General features: G+C 35.1%; 1 protein-coding gene across 50 annotated transcripts in view; it reads right to left on the minus strand.

Annotated features, from left to right (window-relative positions):
• PTPRD (protein tyrosine phosphatase, receptor type D) overlaps positions 1-24,571 on the minus strand; it is a 1,162,785-nt gene that overhangs the window by 80,206 nt on the left and 1,058,008 nt on the right. For 24 of the 50 annotated variants that reach the window (XM_027635107.1, XM_027635108.1, XM_027635120.1 and 21 more), the window contains 5 exons: positions 20,458-20,548; positions 14,810-15,019; positions 11,369-11,529; positions 6,060-6,074; positions 3,577-3,689 (listed from right to left, as the gene is read on the minus strand). In XM_027635107.1, the coding sequence (XP_027490908.1) occupies positions 3,577-3,689; positions 6,060-6,074; positions 11,369-11,529; positions 14,810-15,019; positions 20,458-20,548 (590 nt within the window). The remainder of the gene's footprint in view (positions 1-3,576; positions 3,690-6,059; positions 6,075-11,368; positions 11,530-14,809; positions 15,020-20,457; positions 20,549-24,571) is intronic. The other 26 variants (XM_027635119.1, XM_027635114.1, XM_027635111.1 and 23 more) reach the window with 2 other exon arrangements.

Raw genomic sequence — 24,571 nt, forward strand, 5'->3', positions numbered from 1 at the left:
TGTATGAGGGTTACTGGAGATGTCTCGGTAAAAGGAACCCAACACATAACCACATCAGACCCCAATCTCTTCTCTCCGTTGCCTACTTTGAAGTATCCCACTACCTATTTCTGTTACATAATAGAAAAAAAAAAAAACAACCACACACTTGAAAGTGAAAAAACAACAAAAATAACAAAACTGATATCCTGAACGTGCAGGATTTCTGTAGTATCCTTATGTTCACCTTAAAAAATTTTTTACTGCATGTTATTTGACGGTGTTTATGGATGTTATTTGATGGTGTATTGCTGGTTAAAGTTGGATAAACATTCCAGTAGGATCTAAATATCTAAGTTAAATTTAGCCATGTTTTAATTAAATGGTAGCCTTAATTGAAGTCAATGTATGTTATGTTCTGCTTTTACTAGCACAAGAACTGTACCTCGACTTCACTATGACTAAGTTTGCTTATTAAAAACATGTTAATTAGGAAGTGTTACAGAGCAAAACAAATCTGCTGGGGTAAGAAATTTCTCCTTGATATTTGGTTGTGTACTGAGTAATATAATGCCCTGACCTGTGCCTGGGGGTCTTAGGTGAAACAACAGAGGGAAAAATTTGATGTCCGTTCTGTATTTTTAATAATAATTGTAATTGTCCATTCTGTGAAAAGGTTTACAGCAAAAAATAAGAGTTTAGAGTAGAATCGGATTGCAAATGTTCTGCTCAACTAGCCTCACAGAAAACTGCAAATTTCCCAGATAAACTATAGCCCTGCAAGGAAAAGTATGCTTTCAATCCTCTCCAGTTCTTTTCAGATCAATGAGGTGGAATTACAGTGTCTATGAGTGCCACAAATTCTGCCATTTCTTAATAACTTTACATCCTAATGTAAATTTAGAATTAATTACAATAAATTATTTTATATATAAAATTGTTAGCACTTGGTAGCAGGGTTTTTCTTGCCCAAACTTTATTTTTATTATGATGAATATTAAAGGAATAGGTAAGACTAATGTAAATTACACATGTAAATAAACAGAGAGCAGAAAATTATGCTTATATACCTAGTTGTTATTCCATTCTTTATTGGATGTAGAGGGAAACATAGTGATAAAGGATGAAGAAAAGGCTGAGGTAATTAATGCTTTCTTTGCCTCAGTCTTTACTAACAACACCAATTATTCTGGGGGTACACAGCCCCCTGAGCTGGGAGACAGGGATGGTGAGCAGAATGAAGCCGCCATTGTGTAGGAGAAATTGGTCAGCAACCTGCAACACCACTTAGACATACACAACTGTGGGGGACTGGATGGGATACACCCAAGGGTACCAAGGGATTTGATCGAAGTACTCACTGAGCCTCTTTCTTCATGTAGCAGCAGTCCTGCCTAACTGGGGATGTTCCAGATGACTGGAGGTTTCCAAATGGGATGTCCTTTTACAAGAAGGGTGGGAAGGAGGATTTGAGGAACTACAGGCCTGTCAGTCTGACCTTGGTGCTGGGGAAGGTCAACAAGCAGATCAACCTGACATCCTAGCCTTTATCAGCAGTAGTGTGGTCAGCAGGACCAGGGTAGTGATTGTCCCTCTGTACTTAGCACTGGTGAAGCCACACCTCGAGTACTCTGTCCAGTTTAGCGTCACCTCACTACAAGAAAGACATTGAAGTGCTGGAGTGTGTCTAGAAAAGGGTGACAAAGCTGGTGAAGGGTCTGGACCACAAGTCTTATGAGAAACATCTGAAGGAGTTGGGGTTAGTTAGCCTGGAGAAAAGGAGGCTGAGGTGAGACCTTACAGCTCTCTAAAACTTCCTGAACAGAGGTTATAATAAGCTGGGGGTCAGTCTCTTCTCCCAGATAACAAGTGACAGGGGAAGAGGAAATGGCCTCGAGTTTTGCTGGGTAGGTAGACTGAATATTAGGAAACACTTCTTCACTGAAAAGGTGGTCAGGTGTTGGAACAGGCTGCCCAGGAAAGTGGTGAATTGACTGGCCCTGGAATGTGGATGTGGCACTTCAGGTCATGGTTTATTGTTGAACATAGAGGTGCTTGGTTAATGGTTGGACTCCTTGATCTTACAGATCTTTTCCAAACAAAACGATTTTGTGATTCTATTAAGCCATCCGCTCTGCTCAGTATATAACTGTATACAAATAATGACTTGTTTTAGGCATAAGCTAGACTTTAAGAATCATATTTTTTCTTCTCATGTTTCAAAAATTTGTATGCATACTTCTATTGCTGTAAAAACCTTTAAAACTTTTATGAAATTCCTGAATAACAGACGAAAACTTTGCTCAGGAACGATGAGCCTACATTCAGATTGCAGTCTCAGAAGGAAAATTGTGAATAAAAACTTTTAATCATTTCCACTTACTGCACTTAAGTTCATATTATAGAGAGGTCCCAGAGCATGTCAACAAGATTCCCACACTGAGATGAAACTGAATTAGAAGATGTGCTCCTGAAACACACCTAATTTGCACCAGCTGCTAAGAGCATTCAGTGTACTGGAACAGATTAAAAAAAAACAAGGCTGGAGTAAAACTCAAGAGTCTTCCCTTTCTACCACTGTCATGTGCATGCATGGGTCTTTAGCCACATTCATTATTCTGCAGACCCACTCCTGCTGGGGCAACATTATTTTAATATAACCACTGTTTAGAAGACTAGAAATGAGATCTGCAAGTTCACTTAACCCTTTAGTATGTCAAGTTCTGAGGCTAATCTCTCAGCATCTCAAACCCTTCAATTCCTGCTTTTATTTTTTTGTTATTAATGTAAGAAGTTTGACAAGCACAAGGTTCATGAAGATTCTGTACACAGCTAGAATTAGATTGGGACAATGTGCAAACACCCTGTAATAGACAACAGGTTCACTGGAATATAACATGACCAAAAGCCAATTTAAGTAGAAGTTGACTCCTAAAATGTGGTAAAAATTCAATACTAAGTATTTATCTCCCAGTGTCTCTTGACTATCAGATAAACAGCTTTAAGAAAACAACGTTTCATTTAAAAAAAATCATTTAATAAAATATTTGAGAGTGTATTGCTTCTAACCTCGGAACTACTGACATTAATATACTCCCTTAACCACAACATATGACCTTATTTTCAAAGACAAGACCATTTATCTAGTTAGTATTTCCTTTCTGTGTTGCACATTTGCAATTCAGTGAAACTGATAATTATGTTAATAGATCACCCAATTATGCAGTAGATAAGAAAGAAGCTTATTAAAAAGAGGCTGCTGTAAGAATATTGTTAATAAATAGAGGGATATACATGTCCCAATAACATTTTCTAGCATTGTTAGGTTTAACTTGAAATTTTAGTACATAAAACACATCCATACAGCATATGTGTCTTTGGGCTCTTCTTTACATAAATTCAAGTCTGTTTCATGCAGAATTTTTCTTTAAATAAAGAAATTAAAGAATTATTTCAAAATCTAACAAAGAAATATACTATGTAAAACCTCATAAACAATCAAAATATATTTTTATAAACAACTAATCTTTCTTTTCTGTAGCAGCACCAGTAATCAGCTTATGATCACAGAGTTCTCCGTAAGTTATTGCCTCTTACCCGGAGTTTGAAAATTAAGGCGTCGCAGCTCCACTGGGTCTGTGGGATGGTGAGAGGGGACCTCCTTGCTGTTGGGTATGCTGCTCTTTCTAGAATCAGATTCAGCCCTCTTCCTGCATGGAGAAGGTGAATACACATAAACAGAAGACAGACATGTTAGCTTGACAAAGGTGCCTGAGCATTTAATCATCATATTCTGAAGGCAAGATGTTTATTTCTGAAAGGCTATTTGATCCAGTGCAAAGGTAAAATAATTATGCATGGCTAGTAGGACATCTACAATTTGCGATGGCAAAATGAATCTAAATATATTAATGTCAGAGAGAAAATAACTGCATTTTGCCTTGCACTGATCCTCCAGTATATCCTTCTGGTCACTGGATACTTTACTTTTATAACACTAAGCTTATAAAAATTCACAGTATTTTAAAAGCTATCTAGCTATACCTTTTTAAAAAAAGTAGCCAAGTTTTGAACATGGAACTAGAAATTAATACTCCAAGTTATTATCACTAAATATTTCATATTTTATACACATTTATAAAAAAATAGTTTGCATTTTTAAGTATAGAGAAAGAACAGTACAGAAAACACCTATCCCAGAAGACACCTTTTCTTTTCACTTTCTAGGAATCAAGAATTTGTTTCATCTCTGTAAGAGCTGAACTACACAATCTTCATTTGTCTTACCTCACTTACATATATTCACAGCTCAGATTCCGTATGAGTATTTCTAATTAAACTAAGACTTCCACTGCAATTATAGTGCTCATGTCAATCTGTCCAAAGTAAGATGGGAAAAGATAGGAGGAAAGGGGAAAGGAGGGAGGGAAAGAGGAAAGGAGGGAGGGAAGGAGGGAAGGAAGGAAGGAGGGATGAGGAAGGGAGGGAAGGAAGGAAGTTTGTGCATGTTTTCCTTTCTCTAGAGAGAAGTAGAGTCCACATGTGTTCTGACTGACTTTTCTGGTAAAATGGACTCCCATTATTTGTCTATAATTTTCTGATGTGGAGACATCGAGAACTATCTTAAATGAAGAACATCTACTACTCTGTATTTTTATACAGAGGGTGGAATCCTTGTTCACTAGTCCTCTGTGGACTCCTGAATGAAAACAAAACCTGGCTGATACTCTATGTAATATAAAATGAAGAAGCAAATAGAGGAAGAGTTACTTTGTGAAAAGTAATCTTTTCCAGGTACTCCATGTTTATTTTAACATAACACTATTTATTAATTATTTTCCTAATTGACTCACAATGGTATTAAATCTGCTATTATTCCTGTGGATTTCTTGCTGGTTTTGAAATCATGAACACCTGGTAATATACAACAAGATTTCAAAGGCTGTGCAAACAAGTCAAACAGCAACATCACTGTAGGTATTCTTTGAAAGTCACTAGTCATACTGTTTTATAGAAAAAAGTAAAAAGTTTTTTACTGTAAAAGCACTCAGTCTGGTCTCTGGTAAATACCTTAACACATGTATTAATCTCTCTTAAGTGAAGTGATAAAAATTTACATCTGATTCTTCTTTTTTAGTCTTTTTTAAAACAAAATATTATGGATAAACTCATTTGAAATTTATTTCTTTTGATTTTGACTATTCCCAACTCCTACCACTGTAGCACAATGCCTGAGTGATATTTCTTCTTAAGTAAAGATGTGCAATGTAACTTTCAAGAAGTCTTTTAATCTATATTTCCTTCTTCCTAATTCTAGGAGTTTTAAGTCTCTTTAAGTCCTTCACACTGTCCAGAGACAAGCTTCATTTATCTTTTTTCCACTTGCAAGTCAGTACTGGACAACAAAATTTCACATTAATCTAATAAAAGCACTAAAATCTCTTCTAATCATGTATCTGAATATTTCAAAAGCTTATAGGATAATGGAACAGTATATTATTTGTATTATTCTCAGGATCATTCTGGATGTTGGGGTTTTTTTATGTTGCCAGCCTATACAAGTCATCAGAATTCTTCCAGATTATGCAATGATTTTGAGTTAGATGGGAAAAAAAAAATCCAGAGAGGACAAGAGATCGCTGTATCATTTTCACTTGTAGAACTGTAAGTCAGCATTAAGTCTGTGTGGATAGAGCATTATGGAGCTTCAGAGCAGCTATCACTTCAACCACAGCAATGCATTCCTTAAAGAACTTTGGTTATAGCAAAAAACCACTGATTCACCTTCACTAAAATGCAAATAAAACCATATAAACATTGTATAGCTGTGCTATCTCTTGGAAATGTACCCCACGGAGGCACAAGAAAAAGAGCAGTGAAACTTCATTGCTTGTATTACACTACTTTTCAGTGCTGTAAATAACATAGCAAATCTTACAGTTGCCTTCATTGTGACAGATTACTGTCTACATTCACTTAAGATTGACAGATACTTTGTTTTAGATCATTATCATGATAACTTTCTTTTTTTTTTCTCCTTTTCTGTATTAAATGAAGAGTGATTACTTTTTACTTCTCACCTGTCAGGTTTACTGCTCCATTTTAATGCAGCAAAGAGGGGAGAAATGGTGAAATGTTAGTTGACCAGCAGCACAGAGGATAAGAATGGAAACAGAAGATATAAGAAATGTTGACTTAAAGTTATATAACTAAACCAAATGAAGAAATGACAGCTCATCAAAATATTTAATGCTTGGGAATCATAGAATTAATGGAGGACACAAGGTCATGTCCAAAGCGAATCTTCTGCTGAAAAATACACCTTTCTTAGACACTATTTGCAAAGAAATGAGACTTCAAATTTTAGCCAGTGAGATAATAGAGAATGGGTCTTTAATTTGACTCATCAAAATAATGTTAACATTACATTGAAAAATTACATCTCACTAAGATGTAGTTTCCTCTTACATTTTAGAGAGAAGAGAGATGAGAGGAGAGAGGAGAGGAAAAATGAAAGTGGAGGGCAGAGTAGAATGGGAAGGAAAGAAAGGGAGAAGAAAAGGGAGAGAAAAGCAAGTGAGGAACAAGGTTAAATACATGAAATACATAAGAATTGTACTAAATTTTAAAAAGAATAAAACAAAATGAGGACTTTTAAAATTATTTTACAAAGCCAGGTAGTAATATAACAAGAAATTTTTAACAGTACCCTGTAAAGTAAGGTAAGCATAACTTTTTTTCTAGTGAAGTATTACACACCTTTGTAGATTTAGAAAGAATGTCACCTACTAGAGGTCTACACCAATCTGCATAGATCTGTAGTGATCTATGATCTAGATCAGGTAAACAGGGAAAATATCTCCCCCCAAAATGTGCTACTATACACACTCACTGTTAATACACTGTTTATCTGTGTGTTGATCATAATAAACAGAGGCTCTACAAACTTTTAATAGCTTGTAGTTTGCGATGACCAGACTACACACGTTATGAAAAAGTCTTTAGAATTCTTCATCATCACTTAAGATTCCCTGATTTTCATTTCTGTGGTTTTTTTAACGTCTGTTTTGTTTTTTTTTTTTTTTTTCTGTCAGAAGCACGTTTAGTTTCTAAGTCAAACAGCTCAAGATTCAGCAGGTGACCAGTAGGTCAAGGGATATGATTCTGCCACTCTACTCTACATTGGTGAATCACCACCTGGAGTGCTGCATCCAGCTTTGGGGTCATCAGTACCAGAAAGGCATGTACCTGTTGGAGTGTGTCCAGAGAAGGGCCATAAAACTGATCAAAGGGATGGAACACTGAGAAAATTGGGATTGTTCAGCCTGCAGAAGAGAAGGCTTTGGGAGGACCTTACTGCAGCCTCCTAGTACTTAAAGGGTGCTCATAAGGAAGATGGGGACAGCCTATGCAGGAGTAATGATAGGACAAGGGGTAATGGTTTTAAACTAAAGAGGGTAGGTTCAGATTAGCTAATAGGAAGAAATTTTTTATGATAGGGATGGTGAAATACCGGCACAGGTTGCCTAGAGAGGTGGCATATGCGTCATCCCTGGATACATTCAAGGCCTGGGTGGACAGCGCTCTGAGCAACCTGACCTAGTTGAAGATGAAGGCAGTTGGACTAGATGGCCCTTAAAGGTCCCTTCCAACTCTACCTATTCTATGATTCGATGACGCTATGATTCAGAGCGGCAGAGTTCACTGTGTTCAAAAGATTCGAGCTTAGGCTCCAGTCTTCTGAACCAAATCAGAAAGCTGCACTTTATAAAAGCAAACAACACAAAGTCTGTCAAGATGGCTTTAACTTCTCTTCCTCACAAATGAAAAGATCTAGAATAAGGAATATTTTTCTCTCCATCAGTGGACAACTGAAATTACAGAATTTGTAATTTGTTAAAAACATAAATTCACATGTTAAAGAAATAAATTCCCAAACCCAAAAACCAGATGACAGGATTCTTCATGGGGACAGGCACTCTTCTTTCTAATTTGTCCATTTTTGAGATACACTGAACAATTTCTAGAGCTCTTTAACATTCACTGACTGGGTTCCTAATCACCTAAATCTTATGTAATTGAATATGTACTACACATTTAAAAGTGAGTTAAAAGGATTCACTGTAGATTTACCTAAACTGTAGGTTGCAGCAAGGTAATGATTTATCAACATAAACTTGAAATATAAACTGAGACTCAAAGAACCATCATAATGGTTAGGCATTTCTTCTAGGGTATGCACCCTCTCTCTAGCCAAGCAGAGATTCTGGTTATAAATCTTACTATGATGTATAATGTACTTCAAGTTTGAAAGAGCAAAGGAAAATAACTGAAAAGGTAATGAGATTTAGTTAATTTACTTGGATGTCTACATTTTATTATTTATATTTAAGTCAAATAGATTGAAATATCTGCTCCAAAATAAGTGTCTCCTTTCACTATGACTGCATGGTGGTTTCCTGGTTTCACTGCTGCGAGGACAGAGAACACTGAACTGGTTACTGGCCAAGTCAATTCCATTTGCCAAGACATATTCAACTGTAACTCGGAAAAAATAATTTTTACTGTGAGGATACTGGAACACAGAACAGGTTGCCCCGAAAAGTTGTTGAGTTTCCATTCTTAGATACATTAAATCTTGCTGGGACATCCCTCTGAACAAGTTGCTGTAGCTGGCCATGCTCTGAGCAGGGTTGAGATGAGGCAAATTCCACAGATGTGACCCTTCTTGGCTATTATATTACTATATGTGATCATAACAAAAGGTACTCTTCAGTTTTTTCTCCATCTATTACTGTTAGAGCTGCAAGGACCTTTTAGCTATATTCTAATATATGATCCAAAAAACTTTCTATGAAATATCTTTGCTTTCAGATTTTAAGACTAAATGGAGAGGCAATAACCCTGACACAACTTACCAGTAAATAATGAGGTCAAACATGAACTCCTTGTCTTTGGGATTGTTAAATATGCTTCAAACCAACCAAACAACACAACTCATTCACACTACCTCTGATAGTGTCTGTTTTAAAGAGAGGCAAGACTTCTCCACCTAAAGTGATTCTTTTAGAAATGGAAGTAATTCTTTCTCTATGATTGAAATTAAAATATAAAAGTTGTATTATAAATCATGAGCTTAGAGGTCCAAGTCTGTTCATAAAGGCTTCTATGGACAAAGTGAATTAAGCATAGTTGACCTTTATTTGAATTACTACCATCTGCACTTCAAAAGACATGGTCATTTCTCAGTTGTCCTCTTTGCACTGCACATCCTTCAACAACATCCTATTTTTAATATTTTTTGCATGTATGTTCATGTATTATTAGACTGATGCCCTCTATCCTTTGTTTTTTCTCGTTACCATACTTGTTGCACTTACACTCCACTGTATTCAACAAATATACTGTAAAATTTCCTGTATCCATGAAAATGTTTGGTTTTCCTGGGCTTTTTTTTTTGCTTATTTTTTTCATCCAACTCCTGTAGCCACAGTAAATCCATTTAACTCAGAAATTAAATTTCACTGCTTTCTCAAAATAGGATGCTAAATATCCCTATTTTCTTGTCTAGTTGTTGCTCTCCTACAGTCAGTAAGTCCATCAAAATCTAGCAGTTAGCTTGCATCCAGGTTGAACACTCTTGAAAAAAATATCCAATCATATACTTCTTTTTTACAGAATTGAAAAGTTCATAGAGGACCACAGACTGCTAAAACTGCAGTCAAAATTTCTCAGAGGTAATTTGCCAATTCAGTGCAGTTTAATAAATTAGAGTAAATAGCTGAAAATAGAAAAAAATATAAATACATATGGACATTTTCCCAAACAGTTCTAATACAAATAGTAAATAACAGATGGAAAGTATGTCCCCCATTTTCAGTGAATGACAATATCTTCACAATACTGACAAGCAAATTTTACCTGCATGTATGTAGAATGCGCCTAATACTTTTTATTTGGTAACAGATTTAAGATTTTTGGTTTGGTTCCATAAATGTAAATAGTATTTTCAGAAACATCTGCTTTATGCACATCTGCTTTATACGCCACTGTCTGGATTTTTTTTTGTAGTATGAGAGAAGATTTACTCTTAATAATTCAAAATAATCAGGAGAAAGAAATATTTCACTTTTAGCACAACTCTAATGACCAGTTTTTGAAGTGACAGACAGACACAAACAGAGGTTCACTGGTTGCTAACCAATTAGATTGGCTGAAACACTATGCACTAACAGAATCTTTCAGGAGACATAGTATTTGAAAGCAACAGACCCATGTGTTATGCTGCTGTATGATTACAACCCTGAAAACATTCTATAAATATATGTCTATTTGGAACCCAAAGCTCAAGTTAACTCTGTACTGGGTATTTACTGCCGAACAGAGAATTCCTTCCAAAACCTGAAGGCAGTTCTATACATGCAATTTCAGAGGTATTTGACCAAAGACACTTAGGGTGGGAAGACCATAGAGGCAAGCAGAATTTAAATATTTATATTCAAGTGATAGCATTATACCTGTTCTTTTTAGAGGACATACTCCCTTTAATGAAATTATTCCTAGTGTACACCTTCCCAGAGGTTTATAGCATTTTTATATTAATCTGCAATTATATCAATATATTTCAAAAATGAATTAGGAACAAAATCTAAACATTAAAATAAATTTTTTTGTTTGGATTCTTTTGTTTTGACTGACCCCTGTGAATTCATTTACAGTGTAAAAAGCTACTACATATAAATTATGGCATCATACACAGTTTACACTGAGTATATTGTAAGGCAGAAGGTATAACAGCAAAACTACAACTGTGTCACAGACAGTGAAAGAAGAATAAGTGAAATTTGATCTCATTGTAAGATTAGTAGAAAAACGTTATTTGATGTCTCTTTAATCTCTCAGTTCAGAGCTTCAAATTCATATAGATACACTGACAAATTGAGGCCAACTGTCAAAAGTAAAAACTCAAATTACTTGAGTGGAGATGAGAATCACATTTAACATCAAACTGAATGTAACCCCTAATGTATTACTATTACACATCTAAAAACAAGTTTTGAAAAGTCAAATGTGCCAATTCCATACATATTTATATGCAGCACGTATTTATTTTCTTTGCATATAAATGTATGCAAAGTGGAAAAAACACTTAAATGCAGAAGTGTTAATATGTCATCAACAGAAAAATGTACCTGCATAGCTGTAATTATTGGAAACTTTCAATCAAAAATTTCTGCAGTATTCCGGAAACCATTAATAAATACTGAAATATCCCAAAGCAATGACAGTTACTATGGTAGCACAAAAATATAATTTGGAACAGTATTACAAAATGATCAACACGTCAGGAAGTTATATACCTAGCAAGAAAACTAGAACATAAAATTACCTTTTATAAAGAAGTATAGCAATAACAATGCAGATGATAAACACCACTGCAAGAACTGGTCCAACAACCCAAATCAAGCCTTCTTCCTCATCTGTAATCGGTTGGGGATCAAGATCCATTGACACAACAGGATCAGAATATGGGCTGGTTGCATACATGGTCTATAGAAATAAAAATAATTCTTACTTAATCACGAAGGAGTGCATTTAAAGTATTAACTATGCTAGATCTAAAATAAATGTATAGAAGACGACGATGCAATGAACATAACAAAGTGAAAATGCTCTTTTTCTTGAAGTCAGGCAACATCTAAACTTGCAAACTAAATAGTGTGTTACTTTGTGTTCCACATATTAGCAGTGATGTGTAGACAAATGATGTCCTTCCACAACACTTTGCAACGTAAACAGAGAACGAGGAAAGCATTAGGAGAAATACAACCCATTGGTTACTTATTTTTGGTTTTTGTTTTTTTAGTTTCACACTGGATTAACACTATTTCTTCCTGCATGATATGAAAGAGTACTTCCAACAGAACAAAACTACTATAAGTAAAAATAAAGGGGACTGAATATAGAAGGTTCTTAGAAAAGGTTCTTGTGGCAATAGTACAATACGTTTTGACAGTCAAAAACTGTCTGATAGGGTATTCTTATTGAAGGTTGAAACAATTTAAATTTAAGAATGGAAAACAGGGGAAGTCACTATAGAGTATGAAGGGAAGCTAAACACTCAGTCTTTCATAGGTACAAAACTTGAATTATGAACCAACAGAGGGTGTTGAAAATCTTTGCTTTACTGGATAGCGTAAAGCAACCGGCTTAGGCTAAGACCTGTGATAACAAAATATTTCTTCACTCTGCTCTGCCCTGAGATGTTTGATCTATGACTGAGTGCAGAGTTAAAATTACAAACAGGAGAGGCTGAGTAGCCAGCCTGCTTAAACTGGATCATTTAAACAACTCTTGAGTTACAGTAAAGACAGAAGTGGAGAATAGTTTGTACAATTTTGTCTTTGCTGGAGTGTCTCCATCAGCACTAAACTAGGATTTGAACTACAGTTCTTGGTTAAAAGCTTGATTCAGCAGTAGATCAGAAATGTCAGCTAAAACAGAATAAGATAACTGGGAGAAGAGACTAGCTTCCATTTACATGTTTGCACTGTGTTCTGAAAGATGCCCTAAGCCAAGACAAGTGTTATCAAAGGAGACATGTTTTTTTACACTTCATTTGGCCTTGTTTTGGGCTCTGGGCTATGACAGTGTCTGGGTTTAAGACAGGATTAGGATTGGCAAAGCTGAGGCACTTACACTAGCTGGTAAGGAGCTAGCACCCATGCCAGTAATCTCCAGTTATGTTACAGTTTCACTAAACCTGGCACCTGGCACCAAAAAAACCCAATGTTTTAAGTCCATTGTCATTGTTTGGAGAATGGGGACTCTTCATATTCCATTCCTGAAACACCCGAACTGACTGATATTTTTTTCCCAGCTTCAGTATTTTCAAAAGACAGCACAAATCTCACTGCTACAGGAAGAAACTCTCTTTATTTAGCCTCTTTCTTTGGAGCAGGTAGTAAAAATGCCTGGAAAAAGATACAGAGGGATATTGAGGGTAACAGTATAAGCACTAACTATTTTTTCCCCAATAAGCAAGATTTCACTTTAAATTTTTATCCTACCTGTATTAATGACTAATTTAAACTCATTTATTATTTTGCCAAATTTATCTTATTTTTTCCTCCCTCTTAACAACATGCTTAACATGCTTAAAATTTTAATCATAAGCTCTTTCAGCTTCCATTTTACCAAGTTAAACAAATTCAGATCTTCTCATGTTCTCTTTTAATTCAAATAGTCCATTCTACCAATCAACAGGGAAATTTTGTGTTCTCTGAAGGGGAAGTCAATGCATGATGTAACATTTGAAAATCCCTTTCAAGTTGCAACTCATACACCAGTGGGATCTACAGTCCTAGAAGAAAATCAAATATGTTGAGAGTGGATAAACTGGAGCATTGAAAGTTGAATTTCACTCACCATTAAAAACTATTCACACTCTGTGGGTACCTTATGCTAGTCAATCACATAAACATTTCAGATGGCATGTTAAACCAGTTATTCACCATACTGTAAGTTTAGTAATGCCTTCTGAAATCTTCAAGAGTAGGACCTTAGATAGATTTTGCCATATGAGCCTTTTCACCTGTAAAATCCAGTTTTTCCTGATTTTTTATCCTCATTTCTTGCTAACAAAATAATAAATTTAGGTAATTTATATGAAATTACTAATGCCTTAATTAATATAAAAAACCTGAGAAACCATACTTTGTGCTGAAAAGATCAATTTTACTATAGGTAATTTCTGATTACCTTATTCTGGCTACCTAACTTTATGGTCAAAAGCTGTCTATCTTCTCCAGTTTGAACCTTTTGGATGCAACACCTTCAGAATTATCTGTCTATGCAGCCCCTGTCAAAAAGCGAAAGTGGAACTTTTGATTTATGTTAGAGCTTCCAGGAGGTATCTACTTTATTTTCAAATGAAGTTATTTATCCAAAAGTATTCAAAGTGGAACAACTTCCTCATTGTGGTTAAGGAGGCAAATTCCATTGATAGCAAGAAAGCAATTATGATGTTACACACTAGAAGCTTTGACTAGAATTCAGAATATTGGTGTTGTAGTTTCAAGTGGCTGAACCTGCAAATGTACCTGTCAGGTTTAGTTACCCTTTAGAAATTTAACGTATTATACATTGTATGTTAAAATGTTAATGTGGATTGCATCTTCTTTCAACAGTCCTATTTATGTATATTCTTTTAATATATTACATGCAGTAGGTTAACTCATGCATAAAGGGACATAACTACCAAATGAATTAAGTAAAGAGGAATGACAGCTCATTATTTAAATCACCTCAAGAATTTTCCTTATTATTGAATTATTTTCTAACTTTCTAATAATTTACTGATAAAGTTGTTATGGAATGACTGTAACTAAAAAGAGTAGCTGTGCATGTCTCTGGTTCAGTGAATTTCCAAGAATCCTGTGTGTCCTTCAATGATAGCATTAAGGTAAGAGAAAAACTCCTCTAAATACACTGAGAAAGATGCTGCTGTGAAGTTCATGCCTCAGATCCTATGTCCACGGTCACAAATAGCAGAGCATGTAATTTGCAAAGGATCACAACATCGCTAATAAAAGGTGATCCTTAGGTTTCAGTTACATACAGAAGTAACACACAAAGATGCAACCAGAATAGGAAAATTTAAGGAATTAATTGTCACTAGGAAAGGAAATAATTGCTTTAAAGATGTTCTGACATGTAATGCAAAAAAACCTCCCATAAAAAATCTTTTGGGAAGCTGAATAAGCATTGCAAAATGTTTTCATGATTGTGGAAAAATAATTTTGAAATTGAAAAACATTAACTAACTTACAGATTCTGAGTGTTCCATTACAGCCAAGACAAAGAAGACATATTCTTGACCACTCTGCAGTTGCTTATTCTCAAATCCACCATAATGCTTCTTATCCCCCAATGTGAATTCCGTAGGAAGAACTTCAAAGTGAGCTGCAATATATGGCTTTAATTCAACTTCCCGCCCAAGACGAATGCTTCTGCGTTTCCTAGCTATCTCCTTAAGCAGCTTTAGAATGAAGGGAAGGGAAAGAGACAGAGAGAAAGAGGAGGCATGAACAGAAAGATAACTGTAAACAATTTTATTGTAACTTATTGACAATGTAATGACAAAATTTAATGCATGACCAGGAACCACAAAAATAAATTTAACCACATTTCATGGGACGTATCAGTATCACTAAATTGGTTCTTGTAAAATCTTCCAATTTCTTGTCATTCTTGTTAAGATAAGATACTATGAGGTAACTGCACTGCCCAGACTACAAACACAAAACAATTTTCAGTGATACTGTTGTGTCTGGGGTGGGGCAAGGGCACGGGAGGAAAGAAAGGAAGGAAAAGAAAGCAATATACCTTCTCTGAGGACATATATATACACACATCGCATTACATATTTAATATATATATATATGTATGTATAAACATATATGAAGTCAGTCATAGAACAGAACGGTAGAATTATTTATGTTGGAAAAGACCTTTAAGATTGAGTCCAGCCATTAACTTAACACTGCCAAGTCCACCATTAAACCATGTCCCTAATTGCCACAACTACACATCTTTTTAAATACCTCAAGGAATGGTGACTCAGTCACTTCTTCTGATAAACAAAGGTAAAATTTACATCGGTACATTTGTGACAAGATTAGATGCTAGGGTCAAACTTGGAAAACTAATGAAGGAACTTAAGCTCTGCTGGTATAACCTATTAATGAATTACTTACTAAATCAGACAAATCCTTTTTCAACACCTTTTATCACTTTAGATATACTGGCAGTTCACAAAAATGAATCTGATTTGATTAAAAGGAGTCTGAACTTTTCCTGTGTGATAAGTGATGACGTCTAAGGCCTCTTTACAGTTTCCCTCACTTTTCACTTAAGAAACTTATTCAATGTCCTGTAGTCTCAGACTTCAATCACAAATTATTCTAAGGTCACCTCATTGTTTTACCCTTTTTAGCACACAAATAGTTCTAATATAATAGATTAGTACAAAATTCTTTGTTAGGAGACGGAGACAAATCTCCAGAGTGAGAAAGAGATAAATAAAAAAAGATATGAAAATCTAATCTTAACTATATATATTCATTTTAAAGAACATGTTTAATTAGGGAAGCTCTGTCTTGATGCAGCCTCTCCTTCAGTGTTAGGCCACAGCTTAACTAGCACGTCTTTCTGACTTCTCCACATGGGATCTTGTACTTTGCAATTACACAATTAACAATTCCAATGCATGCAAAACAACCTAATATTCACTCTGTTACTGAGAAAGATACTTTTAATACTGATTACTTTAACGCCCCTTCTCACTGACCTCAATATTTCAAACACAGACTACAGACATGGAAGCAACCTGTACCACTTGGATCCAAACTTTCTTAACTAACACGGAGGGCACTTGGAAGTTACACCTTCAAAGACGGTATACTGTATACTAGTATAGAGTTAACTGCTTTCCAGCTCTAAGGCTGAGTCCGTTCCCTGTTGTAGAGATTTTACATTCATTTAACTCTACCAATTTTCAATCCTATGACACAAAAGCTGGTACACTGCAATGGATCCCCTGAGCAAAAAAAGAACTGGCCATAATTTGAGAATAGAAGTCATTATTCACCACTCAAGGACACTATCACAATCAGTAGTCCATATTTCTCTTTCATTCTTCCTAAACAGTTTAATGAGCAGTTAGAGTCAATTTGTGTCATATAAAAATGAGGGCAGTAGAGAACTGTAATATTGAAAAGATTTCTATTTAGTTACTTTATTGAAGGTGACTCTCACATCTGTTGGTAGCTTCCTATGCCCCAGGTAGAGTTGCTAAATGCAGAACATGAGGCAGAGACTAATCAAAGTTTGTTTCAGGTTAGATCAGCCCTTGCAAGAACTGCTGAGGGAAGTACTCTGAAAAGTTTGTCTCTATAGGAAGCCATGTTTTATAAGGGTAATAACAGCTACGCAGAGGGCTGAGCACTGGATATCCTGAAGTCCACTGAAACATTAAGTTAATATTCAAGTAATAACAGCGTATGCTATCTGGAAATCAGGAGCCACAAATATGGCAATACTAGTACATGGCTTGTGCCACCCCCAAAGATGACTGATATTTTCATTTGTGGTTACGTTTCCACTGGAATTTAAACTTACTTGTGTGGCTAACTCAAATAAATTCTTTATCATATGTTTCCAGATTACACTATATTTACAATTCAGATTTTAAGCAACTCATAATAAAATGTCAATATACTGCAGTAGTACTGCAATCAAAATTAGATTGAGATTGAGAGGGGAAGAAAAATGTTTGATCTTGATTATTTCTCTTTGAAATAGTAACATAAAATGCACATAATTTGAAGAAAAATCATTGCTGAAGTACTGTATTACAGTGATCAGAAAATGAGTTTTGGCTATGAATGCTAAAAGTTAATTAGCCTGAGTCAAACAAAATTTGTTAAACTTTCTCAAAGCTGGTTATTCATCACCAAAGGCCAGTCAAACTTAGGTGTGTTTATCTGTAGATAAAAATCTTGTCAGTAACATTAACTACACATGACTGAATAGACCTCAGGTGAACCTCTGGCCTCATTCATGTTTCATATATAAATGGGGTTGTTGCCAAATATCATTACTTGCTCATATATCTCTTGTTTTACTTCACACAGAGATTTCAATAAAATTACTGAATTAATTTAAAATTTAACATGCATACTTTTTTTTAGGTTTCACTGCTTACAAATCTGAAGTAATCCTCCCTGGTAATACTTACTGAAAATCATATTTTTTCTACCTCATTTCTTTGTATGATAGGTCTATTTAAAGTCACTAGATCTCATGATATTTAGAAGAAAATGAAATTTTGAGTAAAAAAGGACAGTATTTTTAATAACTATTATTTTCAGATACATAACATCTTGCCCATTATTTGCTCTAAAATTATGCATCTTTCTTAGTGTCTTTCAGAACTGAAGTTCAAGGAACCAAGGAGATTAGGTAACTAAAATAAGGCTGGAGAATCTTTTGGGCTGGCCAGTTCTGTACTGGAGGTAACATTCCAGTGTTGTGTTCCTAGCAAATACTTTTCTTCTGACAATCTAAGCAAAGCATTTGGAACACAGACCTTTGGAAAATCTATTGCCCAACCATTTCTGATACACAGCCATATACCTGAGATTGTATTAAAAATATAAATATGAACAAGTATCTTCATTTGACCATCAAGAACCATTTGCTCAGAGAGTAGTGTGGGGTTTTTTTGTGGTTTTTGTTTGTTTGTTTGTGGGGTTCTGGGGGGCAGGAGGTTTGTGGGTTTTTGGGGGGTTTTTAGTTTGGTTGGTTTTTGGTTTGGTTCGGTTTGGTTTCTCTTTTGCTTTTTTGTTTTTGTTTTTTTTTTCCCCAAAGGTATTTATTGTGGCACTGTGATCATATGCTTGTCAGTAACAGTATGATTAATAAAATTGTGTATGTATTTTCTAAAGCTGGAAGAAAAACAGTCTTTTAAATAATAGAAACTGGATGAGTTAGCATGATATACAGTTGCTGCCTGCTTTTAATATTTTTCCCTACTCAGTTCTTGCTATATATATTGGTGGCAATTGTAAAAGATATATCAAGGGGTTTAGTTCTTTATCAGAAAAAATTTTCATTTTCCAGTCAATGCATATCCTATTTCTTTCACCATTAATTCTATGACGTGGTCTCAATTACATCAGCAGAAGTGGGAAACAACCCATCCTGACCCAAATATTTCTGAATTAATAAATGCTCTTTATCAATCTGTTATACAGACTAATGCACCACAACTTGCAGGATGATTAAAATGACCCTTTGTTATGGGAATCAGCAGGAACTGTAGAATTTAATTGCCAAAAAGTTCAATGTCATCTGGCACTTATCCTTTAATCTGTTAATGCTGCTGGATGTGACTACGGTCTTTGGATGTTAAAAGTGGGTGGTAGTATTAAATCAGTTTCCATTACTGTATGATCTTGCTGTCAGAATTTTACTGTTTAACTGTATTTGATGTCACCTATGACCATCATCATGAGCTGATGACATTTACTACCCAAGTTCTTTTGAAGGGAAGAAGTTAATAGATCAAAGCAAGCCATTGCTGCAATTGAATGAAGTGAGATGATGACATAAATGATCCTGGTCAAATAAAACCACACGGTTTGATCAGTTAGTCATCATGTTTTCCTCTGAACAGTCATTTTTAATCTTCTGATTAAGAATTTGCCTGTTGCTATGATAAAGACTGAAAGAACTTGGTTTATATTTTGAAAGCTTTCTGCAGCAATGCTAGTTTGGTGAAAATCTTTATTTTCCCTACAGGTTGGTGCAAACTTTGAAATTTATATACATTTTATCAATGTCAAGAGAGAAAAAAAAACCTTTGTGATTGCTCACAGGTGATTACTACTTCCCAGTAATTGTGTTACAGGGAAGCATATGGTGAAGTATCTCTGTTACATAAAAATCTGGAATCTACCAAAAGAAAATGGAAAAACGGATGGGATCCAGTCAAAAGATAGCTAGAATTGCAGAGATATTACATGTACAAATTGCCATAGTATTTGAAAATCCTGGCCAGATACAACTATAGCAATAATAACACCACTGTCTGTCTTTTACACAAGGATTTTTTATGGGGCCCTCAAAAGAGTTTTACAACCATAAATATTACTATTATTCCAAATTTACACATTGAAAGAAGAAAGACAAGTTCACATGACCTATACTGTCCTTGAGTAAAACAGAAGACAGGGCTGGCTGCTGACACAATACTTCCTGGAATTAGTATTATATCAATAACATATTGAATTGATATCCAGTATTACTAGGTTCATATCTAAAATGAAAGTACTTGTGTCCTTTGGGTTAGCGTCATCTATAGTGCCAAATGATAACACAACATTGCTCTTTCCTACTTCATTCATCTATTTATTTCTGAGCATGAGACTGTTCGTAGAATGGAGGCTGCTTCCAACCAGAAGTATTATGGTATGCGAGAATCAGGTAAAAATACCACCAGAAGGTCAAATGTTAAATTGCAGCACAAATTGCAATTTAGCATTTGTTACAGGCTTAGTAAACATCCCACTAATGAACCAGACCTTTATTAGGGTTTGTATCACTGGTGATTAAGCTTTTGCTGACAACTCATTTCACCTCTTGCTCTTTTGCATCACTCTTTACAATAGGAAAAGAGTAAAATATTAATGTCAACAAATATTAGATACTTTGTGTGCTTTACTGCAACTTAATGTCTTTACTGTCTTCTCATATTTGTAATTCAAACTTTTGTTTCTGTCCCTGCAGGCTAATTCAAATATAAACTATCACGACAACCAAAACTTTTAAAACTGATGAGTTAATCACATACAACTGATATTGCTTTTTTAACAAAAAAAAGAAAAAAGAAAAAAAATCCCCCATATACAGTACCTCATCTAGTTCCATTTCATCTGGACTCTCCCATGGTTTAATAAACTTTCCACGAGACCTCTTCAAAGGCACAATAACTATGTAATAGCCTCTGTAAATAAAACAGTTGGACAAAAGTAAATTTGAAAGAAAAGGAATAAATAAATTGATGTAATAAGTGTCTGTTCAGCGTTACTTAGGAGTGGTATGTTGAGAATAAACTTTTGCACATTAATATGTCACTGCAGCCTTCCAAACAGCTGTAAACATTCACATTCTTGAAAACACATCAATTGTAAAACATTTGACAAACAAATGGCATCATTTACCTGACTTTTTCTGCAAATATATAAATATTTATAATAAACTTTAATTACAATGTTCGAAAATGCCTTCCTGAGATACAAGAGCCATGGGATATTTGTGCCCTGCCACCATCACACTGGAAAAAAAAACCCCAAGCCCTTAAATTGAAACCTATTACCATATATTTACATCTCAATTACCACCCCATCTTCCCCAAATTTTAATGTATAATCAGCATGGTAGCTTAACAAAATATGTTTGTTGACGTCAATATTACAGTGAAGAGAAAAGAAAGAAAACATGACATATCCTTCACCCATACTTTCTTTACTTTTGCGTAGCAGTCACCATCAGCTTTACCTACTTAAGTATTCTGTTCACAGGCATAGGCAAGAGAGCTTGATTTATGCTCTCTTTATAGCTAGGATTTGCAAATTACATATATTGGTTTTCCACAGAAACATTTTCCTGAAAACGTCTTCCTCCTTCCCACCCATGGAGACTAGTAAATTATACTTTCTAGTATAATAGCGATCTGGTATTTTCCTTGTTTGCTTCAAAAAGCCTGGATATATGTCAAGCAGATACATAATTTCACATTAGTGTGAGGGAAGAAGCAGTAGAATCACAACATCAGGACATCCAGGATAGTATAATGTACATCTTCTTGATAAACACACTTGTCAAAAAGTCAAGCACTCTCCATCCCAGAGAAGAGGGAAAGAAGCTATTTTTCTTTGTTTCTAGTAACAACAGCTTATTAAGGTGTTTCTGGTCCTCCATTATGGAAGACAACTTTAGTGTCTCATGGACCATCTCCTCTCAATCTGCCTCTTTTTTACAGCCCATTCAACTTTCTGCAGCACTGACTATTTTACTCATGCAATGTACTTGCAAATCCTAGGTAATTAACAAAATAGAGTCTACAGAAAATGACCTGCCTTACAACTGATTGAAGACTCAGTCTAAATCAACTATATAAACTATCTTTTTCCCATAGCAGTGCAAGCCATTGATCCATTTTAATCAGCTATTCTTACGTAAAGCTCCTTCCCATAAAAGAAACGTAACAAAACTTTGGATTTTCAGCTACTATAGTAAGTGTGCATATTCATTAATTCTTGTGTTAAGTAATTTGAGAAAGTTTTCTGTGTAAATATATTAAAAACTCTTTGGTTACATGAATAACAAATCCTAGTGAACACTGATTTATCCATATATACAGTAAGCACAACCTACATACCTTTTCTTTAACAGATGCCTAAGAATCAAGACAAAAAACAATTGAGAACTGGCCCCTTTGTGTCTTTCAAACATCAAAGATAAATCTGCTGGATGAACTGCATAACAGTCTTTCACATATCCTTGGTTTTTTTCATCTTCTTCATCTTTTTATTTTTTTCAATCAGTATGTAAATGTTACTTTCACACTCTTTCTCAATTCCTTCATCCAAGTCTCCCACTCATAACTTTGAACATCTACTAAGACTTTCAGCACACATAGAGTATTTTATGCTGAAGGAACAAGTAGATCAATAGTAAGCAGAAAAATGAAAATGTTTTCACCAATATACAGTGCTGCAAATTGTGAAGGACAACAAAGTTCTTTGATTTCTAGCTAACTCCAGAAGATGTAGCATCTCCTGAAAAACATGTTTTATGGTTTCCTTCATTATTTGCTTCTTTGGTTTTAGGTTCTTTTTGGGGTAGAGGGGAAGAGAGGAAGGTGAGAAATGAAGGGTTGGTTTGGATATTGTCTGATCTACTGAGTATTTTGAAGGCCAAAGTCTTCCACAAAACTCTTTTTTTACCTAAGAGTCTGGAAAGATGGAAGAGATTCAGAGAAACATGAACTGTTCTTTATACAAAAAAATTGCTTTGGATTAGCTCAAAATACTAAAAGAAAAATATTAAGAAATTTCTCACTTGAGATGATGCCAGCAAAAGAGATATTTTACTAATCACAAGGTGAGCTCTGCACCAATTTCTATGATCTATCACCATCAAACACTGACAACTACTACCATTTTTTAATTACAAAGCCTTTTATAACATTACCCTCAATCCCATTAGTATTTACCTGTAGTTCATTAGAGTAAACCATTACCTTTTTCACCTTCTGTGTAATTAGTATTATCAGTACTTCATCTTAAGCTAGAGACAATCCTGAGCATATAATGTACCAATAGAGGAACAGTAAGTCTAAAAATGTCAACCTAACTACTACGGAAAACTGTTCTTCCCATACAAAGATTATAGCAGAATAATCTTACTTATTCTAGCAAGCATCATGTCAGGTTTTTCTGTTCAGTATGTAGCTGCTTTGTAATGCCTGATTCAAGGGTCAAATGAATCTTTTTTTGTTTTGTTTTATTACTTCAAGCCTGATCAAATCTTCTTAGGAAATACATATAGAAGGAGGAGATACATTATTTGCAAAATCGACAGTTGAACCCCATAATGGACCTTCGTTGATTTCACTTTGCCTCTTTAATTTTTTTACAGTACATAAAAAGAAAGGCATTGGGTTTTTTTCACTGCTATCTTCAGTTACTGTTTGACTAGCTATCCTGCACTTTTTTCTCTCTGTGAATGTTTTGCCTCATAAATCTTTTTTGACTCATTCCATCTTCAGTCTTCCTTAGCTGCATTTGTTACTGACCGCATCTTACTCAATCTAATGATAATGACTACATTTTTCAGTTTTTCATCCTTTTAATGGCTCAAAGTCATTTATTTCTTGACCTTACCTGCCTCAAAACCCTCACTCAGTAATGAAAAAGGAGGGCAGCTTTCTACAAAGCCGTCAGTAAAAATCCACGAGGGAAAGGACAAGTTGAATCCCCAACAATATTTAATGACTAGCTCATTTTCCTCCCCATTTCCTTTACATTACACATGGGAACCTTACAGACCAACAAGAATGACTGTAAGCAGAGCAATAACACTTATTGATTGCATCACGCTTCATGTTTTCCTGGTAAATCTTTATGTCTAACCTTTCTAATCCCTGCTGACCATGTGCTGTCAGGTCTTTAGTCCTATTTCTGCTGTTTACATTTCCACAGCACCTGTCCTCCCCAAAAATCTAAGCAACCTCTAGGAAATTGCCCATTTTTAAATCTCTGGTTTTCTTTCTGAGACCATTGGAGAGGACCTGGCATTTTTCTCTTGATAAAAAACTTCAGAATTAATGAATCTGAATTAATATAAGTGCACCAACAAGTCTTTAAAACTTCACATAATGGAGTCATTCTGGAATGATTGAGTCTGAGTACAAGTATCTACAACAGGGTACTCATTCATGGGTTATTCATTCTTTCTGAAAGGATATATTGCTCAATATAGGTTGTTTTCTGCATACCTCATTTTGCAGTCAGTGATGAAACACAAAAGTACTCTGAAAAAAATCTACATTCTCCATACAGGTCTTACATACCTGGCTATGTGACAAACATAGAGAATACTTCTAGTTGGAAGTGACCTACAATGATTGCGTAGTCCTACCACCTGACCACTTCAGGGCTGACCAAAAGTTAAAAAAAATTATTAAGGGCATTGCCTAAATGCCTCTTAAATACTGACATGCCTGAAACATTAATCACCTCAGTAGGAAGCCTCTTCTAGTGTTTGAAAACCCTCTCAAGGAAAGAATTGCTTCCTAATGCCATCTGAACCTCCCCTGATATGCAACTCTGAGGCTCATGTCCTATAAATGGATCCCATAATTGATTAGCAGCTCTCTCTCCACTTTTCCTCCTCAGGAAGCAAGGAGGTGAGCCCTCAGTCTTCTTTTCTACAAACTAGACAAGCCTTAAGTCAGTCCTTA

This window comes from Corapipo altera, unplaced genomic scaffold (genome assembly GCF_003945725.1).
Source record: "Corapipo altera isolate COAL_440 unplaced genomic scaffold, ASM394572v1 61411, whole genome shotgun sequence".
Classification (NCBI taxonomy): domain Eukaryota; kingdom Metazoa; phylum Chordata; class Aves; order Passeriformes; family Pipridae; genus Corapipo; species Corapipo altera.